This window comes from Passer domesticus, chromosome 2 (assembly GCF_036417665.1).
Source record: "Passer domesticus isolate bPasDom1 chromosome 2, bPasDom1.hap1, whole genome shotgun sequence".
Taxonomy (NCBI): Eukaryota; Metazoa; Chordata; class Aves; order Passeriformes; family Passeridae; genus Passer; species Passer domesticus.
Genome location: NC_087475.1, coordinates 4,784,506 through 4,800,213, shown reverse-complemented (window position 1 = coordinate 4,800,213; position 15,708 = coordinate 4,784,506). Strand labels below are relative to the sequence as shown.

At 45.3% G+C, this 15,708-nt stretch overlaps 1 protein-coding gene across 2 annotated transcripts in view; it reads right to left on the bottom strand.

Annotated features, from left to right (window-relative positions):
- Positions 1-2,107: 2,107 nt before the first annotated feature.
- KCNJ6 (potassium inwardly rectifying channel subfamily J member 6) overlaps positions 2,108-15,708 on the bottom strand; it is a 159,633-nt gene continuing 146,032 nt past the window's right edge. For both annotated transcript variants that reach the window (XM_064406473.1, XM_064406475.1), the window contains one exon: positions 2,108-5,182. In XM_064406473.1, the coding sequence (XP_064262543.1) occupies positions 4,857-5,182 (326 nt within the window). In that variant the 3' untranslated portion in view covers positions 2,108-4,856. The remainder of the gene's footprint in view (positions 5,183-15,708) is intronic.

The following is a 15,708-nucleotide window of genomic DNA, read 5'->3' as shown; positions in this document are numbered from 1 at the left end:
TTACCAGAAACTCTGAAGTTTTTACTCTGTGTGGATGACACGTGAGCTGGGGAGAAGGAGGGATGAGCTGTGGTTTGTAGCTGTGAATTTGCTCGGAATAGAAACCAGATTTCACACTGGTGGTGGAATAGGAAGATCCAAGTCCCTCTGGAACTATTTTTGGATATGATGTCTCTGGGCTCTCCATGGGAAACTCTTGGATCATCAACAAGCAACAAAATAGGGCAGTGGAAGTGGTAAAATAGCTGCACCTTTGTACTGGAATTGCCACTGGATTATAATTTCTGGAAATCCAGAGGATCTGATGAAACTGTGAGAATAAATCAGGAGAAAGAAGCTTGAGCTAAAATCACAAAATGACTTGTGAACGTCTGACACCACCTCTCCCCTCCAAAATACCAAACTCTAGAAGTTTAAAATCCACTCAGGAAATGATTAACAAATAACAGCTTTCAGGTCTTGTCTTTAAGAATTATTTACAGCTCAAAGCCCAGATTTATGCCTGCTCTCCCTGTGCTTGTTTCCCAAGGGGTGTTTGGGAGCTGAGGGAACAAGAGTGGAAGAGAAGCCAACTCCTCATGTTTTAGGTTTGATTTATGGCCTAAAAAGTGCCTGAGTGAGGTTTCAAGGAGGTTGATATTCTGAAAAGAAAGATATTTTGATGGGCAGGGAGTACCACAGCAATAAAAATTTAATGTTTGACCAGAGCCAGAAGCTCTGGTGGTGGCTGCTGAGGAATGTCCAGGTGCCCAGAGCACAGGAGAGAAATTATGTTGAGCCTCTTATTCCCACCCTCATCAAAGAACTGGAGGAAGTGGTATAAATTCACCACTTCAAGCTGAAATCTGCAAAAAGCAGGAAGGGACAGAGATCCCAGGTTTTCTGGGAATGACACAGTGCATCCTCCCAGGGCTGTGCTCTGCTGGACAGCAAAGATCAAGCAGCTCCAGCTGAGGAGGTGACAAACCTGGTCATTATTCCTGCCTGAGCCTGAGGGCTGCCTTTTAGCTGGGAAATTCCTTGATGGGTGGGCTGGGCCCAGGGAATGAGGGATTTTCCATTCTTCCATTAAAAACCCCAAAGATTTCACAGAATCCTGGAATTCTAGAATTGTAGCATCCTAGAATGGTTTGGGTTTGAAGGCTCCTTAAAGATCATCCAGTTCCACACCCTCTGCCAGGGGCAGGGATCCTTCCACACTCAAAGGTGAAATTTGGGCTGTTGGGAGAATTCCAGAGCAAGGCAGCCCTTGGCAGAGGGGCTGGAGCTGTCGGTGCTCTTGTGGCAGGGTTTGTTTTTTGGGAGCAGTGGGATGTGGTTTTGGACACCCCTGGGCTAGAGGGAGCTCTGATTCCAGGTCTTTCCCTTCCTAAACAGCCCAGAGTGGTGCCCTGTGGCTGGAAACAGAACAGGGGTTTCAGGAATTTCATCCTTCCCCGGTTTTGGAAGGCCTGAGTGACCTCTTTAACTCCAACAGAGGAACATGAGCAACCCAGTCTTGAAAACAAAAACTTGAAATTATCTTCAAGAACTTTTTTTGTCCCTCCTGGGTTTGGCAGCTGCTGAATTTGTTGGGATGGCTCCCATGGCTTTGGTGCTGTAGGGCAAGGATGCAGATCAGAACAGCTATAGACACCCACCAGGACATCTGCATTCTTGGGTGATACTTCAAAATAATTTTGGTGATTTTATTTTAATTCTGATAAGGTGGAATTTGTTGGGAAATGATAAAGCTGAGCTTGGAGTATTTGCTGAAGGTCACATTCTCACTCAGCAATGTTTCTGGTCAGTGAAGAAGGAATTGAGAACTCCAGGAGATAAGTGAGAGCTCACATTTACCTCTGGAAATCCTTTCTCTTCTAGAAATCACAAGAGAATCCAAGAAAAGGCCATAAAAATATATTAATGAATGAAATAGAAGTGTAATAGGTCTGGATTAATTCTGTAGCAAATTACATTAAGATGTTAAGTTATTCACATCTCTTAAATGTCATTTGCCACAGATATTCCCATAGGGAATTGAGCTTTCCTCAGAGATTTTTCAGGACTAAGAGCTGAAATTCCTGGGTTAAATGATTTACTGTCAATGAAAACACCACTCAGGATATACGGCTTGAAAATCCATTGTTAATTAACAGCATTCAATTCTTAATTGTCTTCGTACCAATTCAGTTGAAATCATTGACACAAAATACATTGTTAAACTGCTTAATCAATCATTGTAGAAAAATAGAGGTGTTTGATAGGGACATTCTAGTACAAAGTTTACGTGAAGCTTCCCCGTTGAAAGCTTTGGAGGCTTCTATATATATATATTTTTTTAAAGCTTATGTTACAAAAATGAGATTTCATAAACTTTACAGTCCATACTACATGGATACCAAAGACAAGAAAATACAGGGGGGGAGAGAGAGAAAGAGACAAAACACACACACCTTAAGCTGTAAGTGCCCTATCCACAAAAATAAAGCTTACACATGCGCATGCCCCAGTGGCGGAAAGTCTCCTTTTCCGTGCTGAAGGACACAAAAGAAAGGTTTCATCAGGGCCCTGAGCTGCAACACAAATTTCCTCAACCTGCAGCAAGGACTTCTAGAGTGGCCCAGTGGGTTGTGAGAGCGAAAAGCAGGTTTATCCTCGGAGGGAGAGCTTTGCTTTCAGCTCGTGCACCTTGGGCGGGATGGACGCGCGCGGGCGGCTCCGCGGCCCCAACGCTTCCAGAGGGGCTGTGGAGCCACTTTTCCCTAAAAAAACCCTCAGCAGCCCTGGTTGGGAGCCACGGGGGTGGTGATGGATGGGCTGGAGCACGGGGCTGATGCTGGGCAGGAGGATGAGCTCGTGGCCAAGTGCTGTCTCCCAGAAATGTCCCAACCTTCAGTGAGCTGTCAGAATCACCCACCCAAAATCCTCATCCTGCACCATTCCTTGCATCCTGGGAAAGCCTTTTAGGGGAAAATGGTCAGTGCTGAAACAAAAAAAAACCCTCTTCCCATAGAGTTTGATCTGCCCTGGTGTGCAACCCTTCCCTTCCCCAGGCCCTGCTGTGCCCTCCTCACCTGGAGGCCCCCCCAGATCAGCCACCCTCTCTGAAAATTAGCAAGGGGCAGTTGTACCAGCAAAAAAGAAAATTAAAAAAAAGGAAAAGAGGTGTGAATTTAATGCCAAAGCTATATCACAGTGCAAAATTTCCACCTGCCCACCAAGTTTCTCCTGAGGTTTATTTTTTTAAATTTTTTCTCTTTTATTTAAACGTAAATTTTTCTGTACAAAAAAAAAAAAAAAAAAAAAAAGCTTCGGATTCTCTTCAGTGTTTTCTTTCTTCCTGGAGTAGGCAGGCATGAAAAAAAAAACCCCAAAATTAAGGCTGCTTCTCCTCCTTTGCTGGCAGAAATGCTGTTCTTGGTGGGGCTGAGCTCCCCCACTCCCGTGGAAGCGATGCGAGTTCTCTCTGCCCCGTGGATGGAATGCCCAGGGTTTTCCAGGGATTTACAACAACCAGGGAGCTACCTAAGGTGCAGAAATTCACTGAGGAATGGCTCCCCTGAGCGTGGGTGGCAGGATCCGTGTGTTCTCCTGGGAATCCTGGTGGAAGGACACCCCCAGGGATGTTGTGCCCCCCGTGCCTCAGCACCAGCAAATTGCAAATTTCATGGATTCCGGCTCCACACGAAATCCAGCTGTTTCTTTCCCAGCTGAAGTAGCTAAAATCTACTGGCTGAGGTGCAACATTCATTTTTCAATGGCTTGTGTGTGGGTTGTTTTTTTTTTGTGTGTAGCAAACTACTCCACTGAAATCCCACAGGAGCAGATTCCCTGGATATTGTAGATTAAGGATAACACCTCCACATGACACATGCTCATTATTTGAAGAGTACACAGGAAATTCTGGTTAGCCATGAGTTTGCCACAGCCTCAATTTTTCAGTCGAACTGCCCCCAAAAAAGTGTAACCAGGAAGGGTTTTGCCTTATTTGTAAACATTTTCACAGTATGTCAGGAGTAAAATTCTCTACCCTGCCCTCTCCCAGACTTATGGCTTTTTAGAGTGAGTGAAACAATCTGTTTGGCCAACAGTGAGGTACTCTAAATAGCTGCCAGTCTGGTACACTGAAGAAAATGTTATGCACTAGAAGAGTCATAGAGAGGAGGGCAAAAAAAAAAATTAAAATCAATTTTACACTGCAAATATTTGAAGAGAAATACCTACTCGATGGGTAGTCAGTTTTTGCATCCCAATATTTCTAGAGCTCTGTTTCTAAACCTACATTAATTACACAGCTGTGTACATTATTTAGAAGTTCTTTACTACAGTACTTTTGTACATGCGGCGTTTATTACTAAATGTAGAGAGAAATAGTTACATAAGGCATATGTACAGGGTCGTGGGGGATTGCAGGTCCCTCTGCTCACCTTCCTCTTAAAGCTCCAAGGCCCATTCCACTGTCACCCAGTCTGTGAAACTGTCCTGAAATACATAAAAACTCAGTCAAGGCCCATTGCTTTGATGGGCATTAATTAGTCTTTCCTTTAAAATCCCTTGCATACATTTCCTTTGCGTTCAGGGATTGGTTTTTGTGTGGTTGATGTGGATAAACCTGGAGGTCTGCGCTGGAGAGGGGCCATCAGTCACTGCCAGGGGGAGATTCCACCATCCCTGATGGGTGTTGCAGCTTTAACCCACGCCTTGACTTAGTCTGGGAACCTCTTGGGTTGAAGTTGGGATTTCTCACCTAAAGTGTTTATTTTCTGTGAGTTACCAATAACAGGAAGAGAAAAAAATTAAAGGCGTGTCGCAGAAAGAAAGAGGGAGCAGAGAGGGAGGAGATAAAGGAGGCGGCCTTGAATTCTCCTCTGGTTCTACACTTTGGACTCATTCTCCAAGTTGGCCACGTCTCCGTTTCTTTCATTTTGGTCTTCTTGGTTCTTCTCCTCCTCCTCCGTTTCCAGCTCGGCGTGTTGGTCCAGCTTGCTGGAAACAGACCAGGTCAGGGGCAGTTCTGCTCGGCTGGCCATCTCTGCCAGCTCTTTGGCACTGTAAACGGGGGTGTTGGTCTCGTAGGTTTCGTGAAAGCTGTTGTAGTCAACCTCATAAAAGCCGTCCTCCAGCGTGAGCACGGGGGTGAAGCGATAGCCCCAGAGGATCTCACTGGTGATGTAGGAGCTGCGAGCCTGGCAGGTCATCCCTGCAAGAAGAGAAGGAAAAAGTGCTGTAATCAGGACCCACGGCTTCCCCAAATATTTAATCTATTTTTTTTCTGTCTGTAAGAAGGACAGAATGAGGTTTGACATCACACGAGGTGGAGCTCACAAAGCAGCTTTAGGGAGCATAAACTGAAGCCCATTCCTTCTGTGCATGGGCAGAATAAGAACGGCTCAGCCTGCCAGTGAAAATTTTAATAATTATTTATTTATCAAACATTGCTCTTCTGCCTGTGCTTCACCAACTCACCTGCTGTGGGTCTCAGATGGGGTGGGGCACTGTGCCATCCTCTGTCCCCTGTCAGTCACAAACCCACTGCCACGCTCAGCACGTGCCCAGGGTAACAGGAATTGTCACCAAAGCTTCCCTCTGCTGGAGCCCACCCTGATCCCACAATCCAAGCATTTCCCTGATGCCTCAGGTTTGAGCTTTTCTATTTTTCACATTCTGTGCTGCTTTAGTGTGTGGGGCTGAGCTTCACATTATGGGATGGTGAGCTCTGTGCACAGAGCAGGGAGACAAAACAATTCCTGCTCCAGCTGGGCACCAAGGACAAATGATCCAAATCTCAGCCCAGGAGCACAAACCCCGTGGGCTGCAGAGAGAAAAACAAGCAGGATGGGACTGCAGGGGCTGCAGCTGGGATTGGACACTGAACTGCAATGTGCACATGGAGCAGAGCTGAGCCCAGGGAGAGACCCCGGCAGCGCTCGTGCATTTTGGGACCATTTGGGTTCATCCTGGGTGCAGCCCTGGCTGGGCTCTGGTGCTGCCCAAGGTGGATCCATGGAGGCCTTTTCATAAATCCCTGCTTTATTCTTTAGCTCTGTCCAGCCTCTGCTCTGGGGCAGCCTCACAAGTCATCAGTTTCTGGCTCTGCACAAGTCCCTGCCAGGAGGGGACAGCCGGGGGGTCGGGCTCTGCTCCAGGGAACAGGGACAGGAGCAGAGGGAACGGCCTCAGGCTGGGCCAGGGCAGGCTCAGCTGGGCCAGCAGCAGGAATTTGCCCATGGAAAGGGTGCTCAGGCCTTGGCAGGGCTGCCCAGGGAGGTGCTGCAATCACCACAACCTGGAAATACCCAAAAACTGTGGATGTGGCACCTGAGGCAGTGTTCAGTGCTGAACGTGGGGGTGGCGCTGGTTGATGGTTGGGCTCGAAGATCTGAAAGTTCTTTTCCAACCTAAATGATTTCATATATCTCTGATTCCCTGATCTGACCAGAGAGCCCTGGATGGGTTTTCCCAAAGGAGGTTGCCATTCCTAAAAGTCATCTGTTCCTCGTTCCTCTACTGGTGAAATTCAACTTGGGAGCGAGTTGGAAATTTGGAATTTTCATTACAAGAAAAGCAAGTACTCAGAGATCCTGCTGCTCTAGTTAGGAAAAATTGTTGTGCCTGGTGGGAAAGAGAAGGGACAATTTTCTGCAGAAATCAAGAAGATTAATTGCATTATGTGAAAGTTATAGCTCATTAAAAACAAACCCTCCTCTGCAATGTTGATCTCCATTTTTAATTTAGGCTCACATTCAGCAATGATTTAAGTCCCATTCCTTTTCCACAGCTGGATGAAACACTTTCAGTGCTAGAATGGAAGTTAGGATTTTTCAAGTCAGTGAAACTAAATTATGGGGATTGGGTGAAGGAGACTTTTAATTTTAGGCAGCCAAGCTACCTTAGCTTTTTGTTGTTTTATTTTCTTTATTATTATTGAAAATTTTTATTGGTTTGCTTTTAAATGGGACTAAAAATGGTCTTTGCTTCTACAAGAAATTGAAGATTTCATGGTAGCTTAGACAATAAAATGTTGTGTCAGGCACTTGTACCATGCAGTGTTTGCCTTTGGGATGGGAGCTATCAAAAATAAAATGCTCTAAAACAATCAGGGGGGAAAGGTTGTTTCAGAACCAAGGTATCAAACCCATGTTTGAGCTGAAATACAGTGATTTTCCAGCCCTTGGCATTTCCACACAGTGACAGCCTCATTCAGCTTTTGTTTTACTCAAGGCAGCCCTTTTTTACAACAGCACCTTTTCTTTTCAAATTCAATTTCTGGGATAAAAAAAGGGCTCTCAGTGAAATGAGGAGCTGAGAATTATGGCCCGCAACTGGCTGCACATCTCTGACAGTCACAGAGATTCCGAGGTTCATCAGTTTGCTGCTGGCACTTGGCAGGACCAGGCAGAATTCCTGCTGCACTAAATTATCTGGGATATCCCACAAGAGTGGCTGTTTTCAATCATTTTGTGGGAATTCTGCTTCACAGTTCAGCCTAGAGTAAGACCCAGCAGCAAATTGTGCATGGAGCACAAAGGTGTCCCCACTTTTGGGCTGAGTGGGGTTTCACTCTTGCGCAGGAGGACAAAATTTGGTCTGGGGGTCTCAATTTGGGAGCTGAGGTTTCCATGTGCCTGTGACGCTCCTGTTGAATTCCTTTCACTCCCTCTGTATCCACAGCAGCCTTTGCTGAGATATCCCTGCAGAGGCTTTGATCTATTTTGTCAAAAGGTTAATTCAGATAATGAGAACCTGTCTCAGGTTTCAAAGTGTGCCTGGGGGTGTGTGTTCAATTTCCCTCTGTCAGAGCTGGGGTAGATCTCTGCTGTTCATGGGGCAGTTTTTTCTTTCTCTCTCCCACAGCCAATCCTCCCTCCAGGAGATCTCTGCTGTCCATGGCCACTGAGTGTCCCTGCAGGGCTGATCAAATTCCATCCTCCCATGGGGAGATGCTGCGCCCAGGGCAGGAGCCAAGCATTCCTACCTGGATACAATCTGAGCCTGGAACAGCACAGCAGCCTTTGCCCCCTGCATTCCCAGAGGAGCAGCTTTCTCCTGCCCTGCATTCCCAGAGGAAGAGCAGGCCCATCTCCAGCAGTCCTGGAGCTGCAGAGGAAAACTGCAGCCTTGTGCAGGATCCCTGCTCCAGCAGAAGCACAGCTGGCACTGCAGGAGGGCTGAGCCCCCATGGGATGGGACTGTGCCACCACCCTGACCCACAGGGGGACAGGGCATGTTCTCACTCTGCCAGTGTTGTTTTGTATTACTGCATTTTTATTTTATTTTTTTTCCCTAATAAAGAACTGCTGTTCTTATTCCCATCTTTGCCTGAGAGCCCCTTACTTTCAAAACTATAATAATTCCTAGGCAGGGGGTTTACATTTTCCATTTCAGGGGAGGCTCCTGCCTTCCTTTGCAGACACCTGGCTTTTCAAACCAAGACAGAACCTTTTAAAACCAAAACTAAACGTGGAGGAAGTTCTCAACCCCTTGAGATAAATTCCTGCAGCCTCCTGATGGAGCTGTGGCACCCAGAAGCAGCAGAGGCCCTGACCTGTGGCCTTAGAGCTGAGTTTTGCACCTTGTCTGGGGCAGGGGGAAGAAGATGGGAGAATTCTGCTTCATCACTGTGGCCAAAGAATCCCAGACTGGTTTGGGTTGGAAGAGACATCAAAGACCTTCCAGTTCCATCCCCTGGCATGGGTGGGGGGTCTTCTCCTAGATCAGGCTGCTCCAAACCTTGTTCAGCCTGGCCTTGGGCACTGCCAAGGATCCAGGGGCAGCCACAGCTGCTCTGGCAATTCCACCCCAGCCCTGCCCACCCTGCCAGGGAACAATTCCTCATTCCCAAGATCCCATCCAGCCCTCCCTCTGGCACTGGGAGCCATTCCCTGTGTCCTGTCCCTCCAGGCCAAAGGTCCCTCTGCAGAGAAGTCTCTCTCCAATGACCCCAATATTGAGGGAATTGGATGAACCTGCAGCTTTTCTGTAGCTCCAGGAAGCCCAGGTGGATTTCCAGGATCCCACCAGGAGCCCCCAGCGAGGCAGGGCCGTGCTCTGTGCCCCGCTGACCTTCTGCACTCCAATCTGTCTGCCCAGGGATTTGTCACTTGGCTATTTTTGGGTGCTCAGGAGAAGAGGAAAGCAGCGTGGGCTTTTAAAAACAAGCCAAAGGCTCGGAGTCAAGACCCCCTGCTTGATCCCTCTCTTCTCCTGCAGACCCTGTGTGGGCTTTGGCAAATTCCCCAGCTTTGCTGGCTCTGTTTCACTCTGTGCCACCAGCAACACGCTGAGATGGAAAAGCAGGAGATGTGCTGGCAGTAGATTCTCTTCCTTCTTCCTCCTCTACAAGTTTTTTTGCTGTCAAATTTGTACTAAACAGCTCTCCCTGTTGTGAAAATGATTGCCTCAAGAAAAAGAGGAAAAAAAAAAAAAGAGACAGAAATTTGGAATGAAATTTCCAGAATTCCACCAAGTCGGTGTCAGAAACATTCCATGGGACTTAATTGGTCCTCTTTAATCAAGATAAAAAGAAGGAAGCAAAACGTTGTGTTGGACCCTGAATTCACTGCGGTATTTTAAAGCTGGAAGCATAAAATCATAGAATTCAGGTACAGCTGACAATAAAGTTATGGTAGTTCAGTTTATTTGAGTAAACACCCCACAAATATATATATAAAAATATATATATGTGTGTATATATTATATATATAATAATGTATATATAATTTATATACCTATATTTACATATATTAATATATTGATATATGTAAATATATCTAAATATATGTACACAATTTTTAATATTAGGTATATATAATTTCAGGTATAATATGTATACATATTTTTATATATATATTTATTTATTTATATTTTTTAATATATATATATATATATATATATATATATATATATAAAAATAAAATGTATGTATATAATCTGTGATTGAGAGAGAGCAAAGAGGAATTCCCAGGGGTTCTGATAACTTGGTTCAGAGCATCTTGGAAATTGGTTATCTCACCCTGAAAAATGTCAAAACGTCCTGAAAGAAGTCAAAACTGCACAGGTGCCTGGGAGCCTTTTAAATATTTTAAATCTTTGCTTCAGCGTGTCTGGTGTGGAGCCCTTGTGTTTTGGGGTTGTTGAGTGGGAAAGGAAAGGAATGAGGACAGATGTTTTTTATTCTTATTAGAATACAAGGAGTTAACTTTTGCTGGGTTTTGTTTGTTTTCTTTTTCCTTTTCTAATGTTAAAACTCATGTGGGGTTTTTTTTTCCTGCAAACGATACGTGTAATTTGATATTTCTATTTTCACCTTTCTTACTCGGGAGAAGATCACCATATTTGAGATTTTATTTGCTGACACCATCTGTGAATGCTGCTCAGGGGTCTCTGTGGTAGCTCAGGAGGGAGCAGGGACCAGCTCAATCCAGAAAATCCAAATTGCCATGGAGTGAGTGGGCTGGAGCAGCTGCTCTGGCCACCCCACCCTGTAAGAAAATCACAGCTCTGCAGGAGAACACGCAGATTATCAGCTCCCATTTGCACAGAGATGAGCATGCAAAGGAAATTGAAGCCATAATTTCAAGTCAGTTGAACTTTCTGGTGCTCTGAATTCTATTTTGTGCTAAAACAAATAACAGGCATTAAAAAAAAAAATGAAGTTTATATTAAGCTGAATTCTAAACACAATCTAACTTGAATCAGTCAAAGCATTCTGGTTTCATTCTGACTTTTTCAAATGTGATATATTGTGTAATGCAACACCTAAATAAGAAAAAATATGGGCATGCTTTGGGTTTTTACAAACCCAATGCATTTTTTCCCTCAGCAGGAGATCTCAATGCCAATGAAATGATATTTTCCAGCGGAAAAATGATGAATTAGAAATGCTTGATTTATTTGGTTACTGTTTCTCCTGTCAGGAATTAAATACTGGGTAATTTGTGTCTAATTTTTTTGCTTTCTGACAAGTGGTACCTGCTGAGGCAGGAGAGTTTGTCTGATCCAGCCTCAAATGTGCTGCCACTTCTAGCAAAATGTACCAACATATTCCCAATAAACTGCTTGTAAAGAGATGGTAATTTTACCCAAAAATTACAATTTTACCATAAATTTACAATTCAGCCAGTATTTAACTTCAATTTAGCCTCATACTCAGGCTGTGCCCAGCAAATCCTGATGTTATCTGAATTTTGCTGTTCTTTTTCAGCTGATCTTTTCCCAATGGGTGACAATTACATTTTTCTGTCACCTAAATCTGGGAAACTTATTAAATCCAGTAATATCTGACCAGGGAGAGAGGAGCTGGTTCCAGAACTGGGAGCTCAGTTCGGAGGAGCTGGAACATGAAATGCCAGGATTTTGTGCCCTGCTCTGTGTTTGGCTCCTGGGATACATTTATGGATCCAGAGCTTCCCCAGATTTGGATCAGCACCACACAGGAGCTTTATTTTTCCTTCTGGGTGCCCTCCACGGCAGGATTGATGGGAATTTTGGTTAAAAGAAGCTGTAGCTCCATTTTCCAAAGCACTGAGTGAGGAGAAGAGCTGTGCTGACCTTCTAAAAACACACTGTTACAACCCAAGGGCTTTCTCCCCAGGTGGGATGTTCTGCCCTGCCGTGGTTCATGGGCATCCTGCTCCACAATTCCACGGAAATATCCGGGAAGAGGCAGCAAGGCTCTGATGGCAGCTGCTGCTTCCCTGGAGAAGGGTCCTGTGGGGTTTGACACTGAGCAGTGGGAGCTGAGCCACCAGAGTGAGGGGCTGAGAGGATCCTGGGTGGATTTGGATGGAGCTGAGAGGATCCTGGATGGATTTGGATGGAGCTGAGAGGATCCTGGGTAGATCTGGATGGAGCTGCTGCAGAGAGCCCAGAGGAGGCTCCAGGATGAGCAGAGGGATGGAGCAGCTCTGCTGGCAGGAAAGGCTGGCACAGCTGGCATTGTTCACCTGCACAGGAGAAGCTTTGGGCTGAGCTCAGGGTGGCCTTGCAGGGCCTGCAGGAGCCCCAGGAAAGCTGGAGAGAGACAATTTCCAGGGGATGCAGGGACAGCACACAGGGAATGGCTTCACACTGAAAAATTACAAGTTTAGGTGGGATGTTGGGAAAAAATCCTTCCCTGGCAGGGTGGGCAGGCCCTGGCACAGGGTGCCCAGAGCAGCTGGGGCTGCCCCTGGATCCCTGGCAGTACCCAAGGCCAGGCTGGACACTGGGGCTGGAGCAGCCTGGGACAGTGGAAGGTGTCCCTGCCATGGCAGGGGTGGCACTTTAATGTCCCTTCCAGCCCAAACCATCCTGGAATTCTGGGATTCTGTGAAATGCATTTGGCCTTGAGAAAGGATTGAACATTTTTTGTGCAGGAGCTCTTCCAAGATGGGATCCTTCATGGAACATGCATGAAGAGTCAATCTTTAGTGGAAAAATAAACACAACCCTCGACATCTGCAGCCCTCCTGGGGAACAGGAACTCAGGGGACTGACACCAAAACAAGGCACTGCTGAATTCCTGCTCATGGGAATTAATGGGATGGCTGGGAGGAAAAAAACCCTTTCCTTGGAATGGTGTTTGCTGCAAAAGAAGCATTTTCTGTGACACTTTGTACCTGCTGCACATTTGTGCTGTCACGGCTGGGGGATAAACATTTCATTAAAATAGAAGTGTGATCTATTCCACCACTTCTTCCACACCTAATTCCAGTCTGCATGTTTGGGTGGCTTTTGTTCCTCTCCTTAAAATGCTGAACATCCAAGGTTTGCTCCGTGCTGAACTCTCCCGACTTGGAGCTTTTTATAAAAATGTCACATTTTCCTGTGGAAATGTTTGCGACGCCAGGATTAAAGACAAAACAGCGTGAACACGCAGCTTGGCATGCTGTAAAATCCAGGAAATCAGGCAAGATTGGGAGCTTTTTTGACAGCAAAATCTGTGAATCACCCACCAAATATTCTGGGGGTTGTTTTGAGGTTTGTGGCTGAAGCCTGGTTGCTGTGAGAGCAGAGGGGGAGATGAAAGAGAGCTCAGGGTAAAGCACTCGCTCCTGCCAGGCAGATGCTGGTGAGAAGTGATGCTTGGAAATGCAGCACAAGCAAAGGTTCCAAAATCACTGGAATTTTTAGGAAGCAGCAGCCCAATTCCAGTTCCAAAATCACTGGAATTTTTGGGAAGGCACAGCCCAATTCCAGTTCCAAAATCCCTGGAATTTTTGGGAAGGCACAGCCCAATTCCAGTTCCAAAATCCCTGGAATTTTTGGGAAGGCACAGCCCAATTCCAGTTCCAAAATCCCTGGAATTTTTGGGAAGGCACAGCCCAATTCCAGCTCCAAAATCACTGGAATTTTTGGGAAGGCACAGCCCAATTCCAGTTCCAAAATCCCTGGAATTTTTGGGAAGGCACAGCCCGGGCAGTTTCGTAACTCTGCATCCTTTTAGGTGGGCTGGGACGAGCCACACGTGGGTGGGTGGAACTTGATTTTAGAAGAGAAAACTTGAAGAAATCAGCTTTTCTAAAGATATCCCGTGCTCAGAGACGATATTTTTGTCTTCTGCTTCACCTGAAAGAGTAGCAAGAGGACTGGGGGAGAGGAGCTCCATGGTTTGCAGAAGAAATCTCTAAATCCCAGGCTCTGGAAGGAGGAGGAATATCTGGGCTGGTTTTGTTACTATTTTAAGGGATGGGCTTGGGTAGTAAATCTTATCCCCTTTAATTTTCTTAGTGGGAGAGAATTGAAGCCACCTAACATTTGTTCATGTCATTATTTAATGTGATTGATCAAGCCCTTTATAAAAATCTCTTTAAGGGAAACCATTAAACACGTTAAGCTCCAAGTTCATCTGACACAACAACGGGCTTTAATTAAAATTTAAATGAGGGTTTATTGATATCTTGATCACAACAAAAGACTCAGCCAATGCCAGGCTCCCTGCAGCTCTGATTTTTGATGAACTTTTGCAGGCCTTCTTGCAGTTCTGCATTGAAAATCATCTGTGCTGTAAAATCCTCCCACTGAGTAGCAAGTGGGTTTTGATTTTTATTCTGAGTTGGTTTGCTTTTTTTTTTTTTCTGTTCATGGGATGAGACTTCTTAAGTTGATGCTTTCAGGTTAATAATATTTGGCTATCTGACAACATGAGCAGCATATTTTTGAGATGCAGGAGGGAGCAGAAAGTGGCTGCCTGGGGGAATGAGATGCAAAATCTTTCACTCCTGAAATGCTTTTTAATATTTGAGTTATGTCAGACTTTGTATCCATATTTATCTGCTTGGCATCCTGTCCAATAGTAGGGGCTATTAATACACCTGCTGGTAGATCAATGGCCATTTTGGAAAAAATGAATATTCACTTAGTTTTCACTGACTTTGGTTTTATTGGAGGTGGGGTGGAAGAAGCTGATGGGGATCTTTAATTACTGCCCACATTTAGCAACAGGTCCAATAAAGGAGAAGAGCAGGAACAGGGTTAGGATTTTAAGAAATCTTCAGTTCTACTCTCCTGATATTTCTGTAATGGAAAAGAATAGGAACAACACACTTCAAGCTCTGGGCTTTTCAGTCTGGCACTTTCCTCAATCCTGGATTCATTTAAAGTAGGGAGAGAGGGGACCAAAAGACAGCAAAAAGCCAGCATAAAGCTATTTTTTTTTTCTATTTCTTCATATTTAAACGGATAATATTTAAACTAATTGTTTCTGGAGGAGTGTAGACAAATCAATCTGTGGCAAAATGTGTCAGATTTTCCTCAAACAGTCCAAACTGGTGGTGGGACAGAGAAATTCTAAGTTTCTTTGACACCTGCACCTCGCTTGTGGAAGCAACAAAGAGTCATTAGGACTTTTTAATTTTCCTTAGTTTAACAACAATTATCTTAGATGAAAAATTTGAGGAAAAATTTGCTTGTTTTAGTAAGGAAAAAATAAAGAACTTGAGAAGAGGGTGTGTGGAAAGGGAAGCAAGGTGAGGGTGCTCACATCCAAATTGCAGAATTCCCAGAGGAGAGGTGCTTAAGATGATGGAAAAGAAATTAAATGAGGGGGCTTTCAAAGCAGGGAAAACTTTGTATAAAAGCCTCCATAATGTCAGCTCTTGTTAATAATGAACGAATTCGCGTTCAGCCCTGGGTTTTGTGTTCAGCAAAGCACACAAACACGAGTTTTGGAGGGGGGCGCTGGTCTCAGGGTGTTGTGGTGTGGATGAAAAGCTGCCCAGGGCAGGAGCTGTCCCTGTCCTGCTCAATCCCAGCTTCCCTGCCGGGGCTCGTTCCATCCTCAGCATCAGTCATGAGGTGGCACTCTTCTCCCAGCAGAGATGCCTTGGAAGTGAGAGTGTGTCTAAGGAAAAAAAAACCAAAAAAACCGGCAGCAATGCCTGGAAAATAATCGAGAGATTATTGCAAAAGTTTCTTTGGGAATGTCTGGGCAGGATTTCGTGTGGTTGTGGCAGGGAGGGATTATTTGAAGGATGTACCTTGCTGAACTCTCTCTGAGCTCAGGATGGTGCTTTCCCTGATTTCCTGCTGATTCCCAATGGGTTTGAGGCAGTCATGACACCAGCTGCAGCCCAAATTCTCCTGCATGACCAACACAGTGCCCCAGCCTCTCTCCTGCAGCTTTTACACTGCTGCCTTGGAACCCTGCCTTGATCCAGACACTGGACAAGGAGCATAGACTGGACATCCCTCACTCCCACTGTCCTGCCTCACCAAAATCAAGGCTCCCAGGTTCAGAGGTGAACA